Source organism: Vespa velutina, chromosome 19, assembly GCF_912470025.1.
Source record: "Vespa velutina chromosome 19, iVesVel2.1, whole genome shotgun sequence".
Classification (NCBI taxonomy): Eukaryota; Metazoa; Arthropoda; class Insecta; order Hymenoptera; family Vespidae; genus Vespa; species Vespa velutina.
In genome coordinates, this window is record NC_062206.1 from 849,307 (window position 1) to 860,786 (window position 11,480).

An 11,480-nucleotide genomic window follows, 5' to 3' on the forward strand; every position below is an offset into this window, starting at 1 on the left:
CTATCGAATAATATCAAAAACAACAAAAATGAGAACACGTGGGAATCGTGAAATGTCATTTTCAGATATATACAGAGTATTGAAATAGAATTGCAATGATGTATATAATTATAAAATACAATTATCCTATACCATTAAATAATTGACAATTTTTGTATATTTGTATATTTGTCAATGTTATCTTTGAAATGAGCCTAATGAAATAAAGTGAATCTAATTCAGAATAGGTTCGTCCGTAAAAGTTGCCTAGAGAACCCATTCAATTTTCGTATGTACCTATGTATGTATATATGCATGCATGTATATATAATTTTATACAATTCTTATGTGTAATAATATAATGTAATAAAAAATTTGATAATCGAAAAGATATTTACTCTACCATATATATATACACATATATATATATATATATATATATATATATATATATATATATATATATATAAATTGTTTTCTTAGAAGCATAGTGCATTATATATGTAATTTTGTACAATTCTTATGTTGTTTAACAATATAATACAATATAATATAATATAATATGACTTAATATATGAAAGAAATATAATATAATTTAAATATGATAAATTTTTACAATGATTAAATTTAAATTGTAAATTATTTATGACCGATTAAAAATCATCTTATAGAAAAAGATTTTACTTTTATTTTTATTAATACACAATTCGCAAGGTATAAGAGCACCATAGTTTATGCACCTTCGTATTATTTTATACTGTTATTAACTAGCACAGTTAAGTTTTAAATTATATTGCAAGATATCGCTATCGATATTCCTTAAGATTGCATTTTTTTTTCCTTTTTGACTTCACGACGTACGAATAACGAATAATAATAGAAAATATCGAACATAAAAAAAAAAAAAGAAAAAAAAAATAATAAGAATATGAACAAAGCGAAGATGTTTATCGCTTGTGAAACTATTTTAAATTAATTTTTCTTTTTTAGGTCACATTAAATCTTCGGCTTGTTAACCGAGGATTATAATCTATTATAATTTATCTATTCATGTGAAAAAAAGAATTATTGTACAATTATCTATCGTTAAACAATCTCAAGACTTAGCCTCGAATCAAAGTTAGATTTCATATGTCTCTTGCTCTAATATTCTGTTGGAAGAAAAAAAAAAAAAAAAAAAATATATATATATAAAAGAAAGGAAACAGAAAAAAGGAGAGAAGACAAAAAAGGAGAGTTCATAGATGTCGAAGCTCGTCATACAAAACGATAAAACGGCATTAACTATAACAATGACGTTAATTCATTGAGACAAAGCTTTGCACTGTTCACAGTTTTCCATTCGCTCGTTGAATTCTTCTATTTGTAATGTCATCTCAAAGAAATTGTAACTTTCGTGAATGTTTCTCGTGGCCATACGTAGAATATTTTGTGGGCTGGTACCAGGTTCTGCAATAATGGAAAATATATAGAGAAAGAGATAGAGAATAAAAAAATAAAGTTGAACGAACGATTTCTAAATCGAAATGACAATTTGCAAATGATTAAATAAAAAAACAAAAGCCATCGGAGGAGATTGAATTGAATTTTTATCTTTTTTCCTTTCTTTGCCTTTTGTTTGTTTGTTTTTTTCTTCTTCTTCCTCCTCCTCTTCTTATACGATAAAAAAAAAAAATAAGAGAAAGAAAAAGGAAAAAGGAGGGAAGAAAATAATAATATCGTCTTACGAAATTGTCTTCTTATCTGAAGAATGAAAACGTATACGTAAACTTACTGATCGCTAAATGCGCTGACAAAGCGGTTTTGTCGAGTGAAAGAGCCCAAATCCTCAAATTATGTACTTTCACAACGCCTTCTATCTGCATGAAAGTATTCTCAACTTGAGAATAATCAAATCCTTTGGGCATTCCTTCCATGAGCACGTTCATAACGTCTTTTATGATTGCCACTGTCGTGAGCACGACTAATATCGAAAATAGGAACGTACAGATTGGATCAACTATGGTCCATGTTGGCTAAAAAAAAAAGAAAAAAAAAAAACAAAAACAAAATAAAAAGAAAGAAAGAAAAAAGAAAAGAAAAAAAAGAAAAATAATCATAAGTACATGGCGTCCCTTAAAATATTTCAATCAAAATAATAATAATAATAATAATAATAATAATACAATGAATGTCTTGAGAAATTTTTGGAAAGTATGATATATAAAAAAAGAAATAAGAAGAATAAAAGGAAAAAAAATACTCACTTTAAAATAAATAACTAATGCGGCGATAAAAACGCCTATACTTTGAATAAAATCGCCTATGACATGTATAAATGCAGCACGAACATTAATATTATTCCTATCGTGATCATCCTTATGAGACATCTCTTCGTCCGTTAACTTTTTCGTTTTATGATCATCGTGCTCGTGATGACTATGTCCACCATGACTATGACCATGTTGATGTAAACTTAAGCCCATTCTATAACATATTTATATGTATATATATATATATATATATCGTGTTTATAATTATTAAATTATATATAGTCTTGAACAAACATAATATAGATAACAATGTCCAAATATAATAAACTATTACATTTTAATAATAATAATAATTATCGTTTTAATATCACTAACACTAGATTTACCGCAACACCAACCGCAGAGGTAATTAACATCACCGTGACGTCTAACTCGAAATCCTTGTTAATTATTCTCTCTACGGCTAAATAGAATAAAATCCCAGTGACAACCCATATCAACAGGACCGACGTTAATGCACCGATCACCTGAAAAAGTCATCGTACAACGGGTAAACAAAATCCGAATTAAAAAATGATATATTACAAAAGCTATATATGTATATCGATAGTTTGATGCAATGCTTTTAGACATACTATATATATATATCAATTGGAATGATATATAACAAAACGTTATGACAAAACATACTTGTTTTTCTTTAGAAAGTAAAAGTCTGTCTATACCTGATACTTACTTCCGCACGATACCAACCGAATGGCATTTTCCTTGTTGCAGGCCTTCCTGCGACCCAGATTGAGAATAGAGAAATCATGAATGATGCGAAATCGGTTAGCAAGTGTGCTGCGTCTGTAGCTATGGCCAAACTATTTGAGAGAACACCACCTATGTAATTACAATATTTAATTATATATAATATTGATATATTAAATATATTTATTGATATATAATATAAATATTTCTATTAATGTATTAATAGAAAAAGGGAGAGAGAAAGAGAGAACAAAAATGGATTATAATTTACCAATTATTTCAGCTATCATGAAGATAACACATAGTCCGCTAGCAAGTAAAAGCTTTTTCCTAGCTTTCTTATCTACTTCCCCATTTCTTTCTCGATGACAATGATCCTCTGGTAGAACTAGAATTATTTCATACATATAAGTAAATGATTCGTAATTTTAAAATGAATATTTTTGATTGGCCAATAAATAATCTCGAAATTTTTTTATATATGAAAATACGAATTTATGTTTAAATATAAAATATCCTAGAATATTTTGTAATGTAAATAAAATACTTCAGAAAGAACGTTTTAGGATAATACGATAATTGAATGGATGAAATTTATTTTTATTTAGATATATTTCTAAATGCATTTGAATATGTATGAAAAAAAAATATGCAAAAAATATTACATAATGTTATTTATATTGTATATTATAATATACCAAACATTTCCTTTTATTTTTTTTTCTTTTTTTTTTTTGCATTTTGTTTTTTCAATACAAAATACTATTTTTCAATAATAATAATAAAAAAAAAAATTACTAGTGTTCAAATAAAAAATGAAACAAATAAACAAAATAAATCATTAAAAATTTCGACACGATTTATATAATCAAAGGAAAATAATAATTTCAAAGATTATTTCAAACATTAATCTTTTAAATAAAATTCAATGTATCAAACGAATCTTACTCGATGAATTTTGTTGATAATCCATCGTTATATTTTCATCGATTCCTTTGACAACGGTACAACAACCCGATAATTTTCCATGAACGCAAAATATCACTTTCTTCGACGACATATCCTCTTCGGATTCATTATTATTAGGTGGTATGCTTGTTCCATAACCATACATAGCTTTATCTTTAAACCTGAAAGATTTATAAGCGTTTTTATCTAATTACGTGATTACAAATTGATCACATACAATGTATAAATATCTACGTACATACGTAAATATAAGATTGGCAATTATAAAATAAACATGGTGATCGGACAATTGATAAACATGTTATTGTCACTCGTTATTTTTAAAAATCGTAAAAATTACATAAAAGTAATTTTTTAACAATTGTAAAAATTACAAAAATTACATAATATTCCATGAGAATAAATATGCACGCTTATTATATCGTATCTTTGATCGTCAGTTTATAAGAGAAACAAAAAAAGAGAGAAAGAGAGAGAAAGAGAGAGAGAGAGAGAGAGAGAGAGAAAGATGAGAAAAAAAATAATTTTTAAATAATTCAAATTCAAAAAAATTTGTCAAAATATTTAAAAACGAAAAAAAAAAAATATATATATATATGTATATATGTTTGTTATGTTTTTATTGATTATCGGCTCGTATGTAAATATCAAAAATTAAAAGAGATAGCTAATTAAAAGAGACAGACGTATAATATCAGATAATGTAACAAAAATTGAAATGTTTCTTATCGGAGATGAGTAAACGTTAAAATTATCAGAAACAATTAAGTAAACATAAAAATATGTTTGCTCGAACTTAATGAATTTCGTAGTTGTGAAATAAAGCAAATAATGTCATTTTATAAATCCGATAAAACTAGAAATACTAAATATAATTTATATATGTATATATACATATATAAATCTGCATGTGTATGTATGTGTGTGTGTGTGTGTGTGTGTATTATTATAGAAATATTTTTATACTTTCATAAATGAAAACTCGTAAGATATTCTTATTTGGATAACATACGTAAAAGAATCAACTCCGATAAGTATAACATTTCAATCATCGCTGATAAGATCGTAAGAAATAGATCTTTATTACAAAGTTTAGTTAGTATTGTACAAAATCAATTACATATAACGAAATTTCATTATCGAACCGACATTTATTTAATACTTTTCCAATATAATTTCTAATATGTTATGTAAATTCGTCAATCATGATGACAATCATTGATCAAATTGTTTTCGTAAAATTCTACATTTAGTCTCCTCCCGTTGTTTATTAATGTTAATAAGGAAAATGATACAGATAAAAAAAAAGAAAGAGAGAGAGAGAGAGAGAGAAAGAGAGAAAAAACTACTATTTATTTCACGTAAATGAGAATTAGTAATAATCAATTCTACGTGAATAATGGACAACCTTATCATCGCATAATAAGATCTACGTTATGTCATTCATTATGTATATATATATATATATACAATGCGTATATATCTTAACAATGACACATAGCTTTTCATTTAATCTTTCAAATTAATTCGATAAAAAATTATTCTGTATTTTCAAAAATTCCAACCTTCTTTTATATATCTATGCAATTATCGATGACATTGGTAATGATTATATAAAAAAAAAAGGAAAAAGAAAAAAAAAAAAGAAACAAATCATTATAAACCTACGAAAACGTGCTGAGAGAACGTCATTTTTTTTTCTTCGTCATTTCCTTTTCCTATATTTTTTTTTTTTTCTTTTTCTTATTCATAGATTTATTATGCCTGTCAAGAGGAGAAATAACGACGAATTACGTGTGAAAAAAATCGTGATAACACAAATCGAAAATTGTAACATTGCACAACGCAATTTACATTAAATCGTCCATGATATACATACGTTTATTACGAAAATAAAAGTTTTTAAGCATGCTATTGATTTAAGTATCCAATAATAAGGATTAATGAAAACTATTGCTTATACTTGTTACAAAAAGAAAAAAAAAAAGAAGTTATAAATATTGATCATCTATTCTGATCATTTTCTAAAATTATAATTAAAAATATATTAATTTGATAAATAGAAGAACCATTATGAAACTCGATCGAAATCGTCGGAGTTGGACATCCCCTTTTTTCATTGCTGTAATTTCTTTTCTTTCTTTTTTCTTTTCTGCTGGTGGTTATTTTTTTTCTTTTTTTTTTTTTTTTCATTTTTCTCTATTTCATTCGTAGATTTAAAATGACAAAAGAAGAAGGCCAAGCTCGTCGTTGCGTATCGCTTGTTTAACAGTGCGCATCGTTCAGCTTCCTCCTTACAAATGTTGATACGACACATTGAAACGATCTTTTATCTTTGTCCTTTTCCGGCATTCGGAAAAGCATTAAAACTTTTAATAATGATAATCAAAAAAAAAAAATATATATATATATATACATACAAAAAAGAAAGAAGAAAAAAACAGGAAAACCTCTGAAAAAAGGGGAGGAAAAAAAAAAAAGGAAATGATATATTAATTCGATAGTGTACTCAAATAAAACTAGAAGGTAATACTAGTTGGTAAAGAATTTATATAGTTTTTAATAATAAGAAGGATAATTAAATGTCTAAAGATATAGAGATAACATCCGTCGATTTTTGTATCGTATTATCAATGATAAGAGATTAAGTCCGAACGTAGAGTGTAAATATCTCTAAACAAGAAAATGTTACAATACTTTTGCACAACCAATCAAATCAAATAAATAGAATTTATCCTCGTTTATTTCCTATCTATTATTGCATGTATTTATTTTATCGATCAATCATACACACACATTCACATATCTAATCTCATAATACAAATATACATAATGGGAGAATTTATATGTTGTATTGTATATGTAATAATATATATATATATATATATATATATATATATATATATATATATATATATATATATATATTTCTCGTATGTTTTAAATAGATTTCATGCCAAACATACAAAAAAAAAAGAAAAATAAGTAATTAATAAAATTAACGATCAATTGACGTGACTTAAAATCATTTGAAAGATTATACATCGGATTTCTGATAAGAAAAGTCATTTAAAACCGAAATACATACCAAATTACAAATCGGCTAATAATCGATCAATGATCCAATATAGATCAGTTTACAATCTGTGGTTGCGATTCAGGTATGAAGAAAAAGAAGAATATGGTATCTCATGTTGGAAAGTGTTTCAAGGTCGACTTTCCATAATTTCGAAGCGACTAAAGGTATATGACCGAATCGTCGTCGATTTCGATTACCGTTATATTATACTCTACAGGAGCTAACCGTATAATACGATTATCGTTTACACATACACAAAAACACACACAAACACACGCGCATATATCTTTACACGTGTAAACTTTACACGTGTATCTTCGAAGATATTTTAATAGTACGAAAAATCATCGTGCAATTTTTATATGGCCATACACGTAATCCTACTTTACCGACCGATCACTTCTAATATCTAAGAAAAAACAAAAAACAAACAAAAAAAAAAAAAAAAAAAAAGAACATGTTAAAAGATAAAAAAAATGACACACAACGAATTTATTTTTAATTCTTTCGTTGAACAAATAACACATATATACACGTATGTATATCTACATAAGTGGATACGTACATACATATCATTTATTTATTCGTTCAATGAATATAAAGAAAAAAAATAGATACATAAAAGATCGACAAATGGTCTCCGGTCGATCAAACAAATATTAAATGTTTCATATATATATATATATGTTTTTTTTGCTCTTTTTTTTTTTTTGAATTGTTCAAGACATTATAACGTCGTGTACTCTCTGATAAGACTTATGTGATGCGTTCAGCAAAGTAGAAAGACGATTAAATATATGAACGTATTAAAATAAATGATAAAAGTAACGACCTTACGCGATATGAGATTTGAATAAAGAATAAAAAGAAAAGAAGTAATTAACAGAAAGAGAAAGAGAGAGAGAGAGAGAAAAAGAGAAAGAAAAAATAGTAGTATAGTACTAGCAGTAGTAGTAGTAGTAGTAATAGTAGTAGTAATAATGAAAACAAAAAAAAAAAGAAAGAAAAGACAAATCACGAAAGAATCTTTTAAATTGTAAATATGAAAAGAACGAAGCTTCATTTCTTTCTAAATCCTTTCTAAATACATGTCATTTATAATTAATTTAAAAAGTCAAAGTTTAAAATATGCATATATATATATATATATATATATATATATATATATATATATATATATATATATATGAATAACTAAGTAATTAAAGTAACTAAGTAAGCAAGTAAGCAAATAAAAGATCGATAAGAATATAATAAACTCACAGTTTGATCTTCTCGTTGTCCATAACAGCGGTAGAAAGTAAGAGATGAAAGTAAGAGATGATAAATGAAAGAAAAGGAGGAGGATGAGAACGGCGACGAGGACGACGAGGACGATGACGACAAAATTATTAAATATTAGAAGAAGACGATATTATCTCGAAGGATCGATCGATCGATCGTTCTCGATCGATTTTCGACGACGATACACGCGTACCTTTCCCTTACGAGGGGGGAAAAATTTGTTTTATTATAGAATTAAGAGAAGAAGAAGAAGAAGAAGAAGAAGAAGAAGAAGAATATTAAAAAGAAAAGAAAAAGAAACGAAAGGAAAAGAAATGAAATGAAGAAGAGAAAGGAGCGAAATAATTTTAGAAAGTTAAAAGAGAAAGAAAAAGCAAAGAGAAGGAAAGTGGAAAAAGAAGTGAAAGAAGAAAAAGGAGAAGAGGAGGAAGAAGAAGAAGAAGAAAAGGAAGAAGAAGAAGAAGAGGAAGAAGATGAAGATGAAGAAGAATACCCGGACACCGACTTTGTCCTCTTCGGATCGTTGACGAGACAAGAATATACTGTAGCCTTGTCACTTCTCAAATAAACAACAAATGCTTGCCACCGCATAGCTTCTCTTTTGGTTTGCTCGAACGTGCATCCAGCTTGGCCAGTTTGTTTTAACAGATAGCTTAACTCTGAATCCTCTTTCTCCTCCTCTTTCTCCTCCTCCTTCTCCTTCTCCTCTTCCTACTTTCCCTCCCCATAACCTATACACCTATCTCTTCCATTCTTTCTTTTTATCTATCTATCTCACTTTTGCTTTTTGCTTTTATAATATATATATATATATATATACATATATATGTATATATGCACATATATATGTGTATATATATATATATATACTCTCTCTCTCTCATTTTTTGTTGTATCTATCGATCTCCCACTTCTCGATCCATTACTATTATCTCTCTTTCTTTCTCTTTACCTCTCTCTATCTCTCTGTTGCACTATGTATAAATACCTTTTTCTTCTTTCCACTATATTTTAGTTACAGTGTCACATTAAAAAATAGATATAAAATAAAGAAATATTCATTATCGTACACAGTTGAACGAAAGTGCTGTAAAGAAACTGACTAGACAGAGAAAGAGAGAGAGAGAGAGAGAGAGAGAGAGGAGAGGAGAGAGAGAGAGAGAATCGAAGACGAAGATCGGTTAAAATCGGCTGTGATCGGTTAAAATCGGTTAAGATCGGTTCTTTTCGAAAGTCGAATGTCGAATCTCCATATTCGATTATCGACTATCGATAAATCATCGAGCTTCAACGAAATTCAAATTCTTTCTTTTTCTTTTTTTACTTTCCTTTTTTTTTTCTTTTTCATTTATTTTTTCCTTTAATATATTTTCAATATCATTATATGTTTAAAATGAAATATATCCTTTTAGCATTCTGATATATTCTCTGTCTATAAATATTATTATTTTTTTATAAATTAATAATATTTGTTAATTCTACGTAATATCGCAATGAATAAAACTTTATATTTATACATATATATGCGCGTATAATAGAATAGAAATAGAATATATATATATATATATATATATTGTGTTCTCTTGTCACTTCACTTGTATTCTATTCTGATAAAATAATATTTCGATAAGGATTAAAAAAAAGAAAATGATTCAACAATTAACTAATATATACATAAATATTTATCAATAGGTTTTCCCCAAAATTCTTTACGTATCTACTTAACAAGCTTACTATGTCTATTTATAACTGGAAAAATTCCCAATAATGTTACACCATTTTCATATCAATGTTTAAATCGTTAAAATTATTTTAATGCTTTATTATTATTATTATACACGTGTTAGTCCAATAAATTTATATCTGTCCTTGATTAAAATATTGTAGTAATATCTGATTAGAATATTTGTTAAAATCGATAAAATATCACTTAAGCGTTTTTTCTCTATTATTTTCATAGAATTTCAATGCGATCTAATTGAATAATAAAAATCGTAAAGATCTACGTACATGTATATGTTAAATTGAATATATTATTGACGCGATAAATATTAGAAATATCATAATTAGATTATTTATTTAAAATCGAATAAATATCACTTACGCGACGGCGTTTTCTTTAATTATCACAGGATTCTCCATGGTCGTTTTTCGATTTCCAAATATATTCTTTTTTATTTTCTTCGAATAAGAGCTAAAAACAAATTGTATTATACATATATATATAAAAAAAATAAATAATAATATAAAAAAAAACGATGATAGTTAAAACTCAACGAGCAAAGAACTGATTAGCCGTAAAATATCGACGAAAAATATCATTGTTATCATTGATATTTCAAATAGATGTACAGATTAAATATGATCTGATATAGTATCATGTTTCGTTTATTATTATTATTATTATTCGTTATATAGGTTATTCAAATTTTGAAAATTTTCGGATCAATTACGATCAAAATCCTCATTTCGGTCAATCCTCATTTTATTTTCCATTTAAATAAATATATTTGCAAAATATTATTATATATAAGTTTTGTAGAAGCATTCATTATTCTTTTAAGTACGTACCTCGAATATTGACCATTATTATCGACGATCGTGTAAATACACGTTTTCTGATAATATCAAGATAAATTTTATTTTTCTATATTCCAATAAAAGAAAATGTAATGATCGACCGAGGAAATACTTAAAAGTTGTGCTTGAAAAAGGAAAAAAAAAAAGAAGAAAAAAAGGAAAAGAAAAACATGATTTTTGTCCATACAAAAAACCGCACGGAAATCGTATAAAATTTTTTTTTTATAATATAACGTGTACATCATAACGTGACTGAATAAATATATACCAGTCTTTGTAAATTGTTAATTTTTCATATCATTATTTTCATTCTACATTAATTAAATTCGACTTAATTCGATAGGAATTTATCATAGAAAATAATTGTACGCCATCGTAAAAAAATCCTGCAATTTTACAAACGATACAAGTTTATTGTTTACGGCTATAATATACATATATATATTATATATATATATATATAATATATATATATTAATATATAGGTAATAAAAAATCACAATATTCTTCAGATAACATCTGGACTATTTTTCCTGTCCATATCTAGCTACAATACTGAAAAATGAAAATTCATTCTCATTTTG

The 11,480-nt window shown here is 26.3% G+C and overlaps 1 protein-coding gene across 4 annotated transcripts; it reads right to left on the reverse strand.

The window, feature by feature from the left end:
* Positions 1–1,137: 1,137 nt before the first annotated feature.
* On the reverse strand, positions 1,138–11,311 carry LOC124955761 (zinc transporter 2-like). 4 transcript variants are annotated; one of them, XM_047510650.1, is made up of 8 exons: positions 10,421–11,311; positions 3,933–4,114; positions 3,256–3,372; positions 2,968–3,116; positions 2,607–2,758; positions 2,226–2,445; positions 1,754–1,994; positions 1,138–1,428 (listed from the first exon to the last, which is right to left on the reverse strand). In XM_047510650.1, the coding sequence occupies exons 1-8, from the start codon at positions 10,456–10,458 to the stop codon at positions 1,283–1,285; spliced, it is 1,245 nt and encodes a 414-aa protein (XP_047366606.1). In that variant the 5' UTR covers positions 10,459–11,311; the 3' UTR covers positions 1,138–1,282. The 4 variants fall into 4 exon arrangements, with proteins under 4 accessions (XP_047366606.1, XP_047366608.1, XP_047366605.1 ...); XM_047510652.1 differs by lacking the exon at positions 10,421–11,311 and adding an exon at positions 9,305–9,436; XM_047510649.1 differs by lacking the exon at positions 10,421–11,311 and adding an exon at positions 8,810–9,190.
* Between the last annotated feature and the right edge of the window lie 169 nt (positions 11,312–11,480).

Excerpts from the sequence above, each read along its gene's own strand:
- LOC124955761 (XM_047510649.1), bottom strand. The coding sequence starts at position 8,907 with ATGCGGTGGCAAGCATTTGTTGTTTATTTGAGAAGTGACAAGGCTACA. Across the intron at positions 4,115-8,809 it reads AGGACAAAGTCGGTGTCCGG|GTTTAAAGATAAAGCTATGT; the intron begins GTATTCTTCTTC and ends TAAATCTTTCAG. Across the intron at positions 2,759-2,967 it reads TCGGTTGGTATCGTGCGGAA|GTGATCGGTGCATTAACGTC; the intron begins GTAAGTATCAGG and ends TGACTTTTTCAG.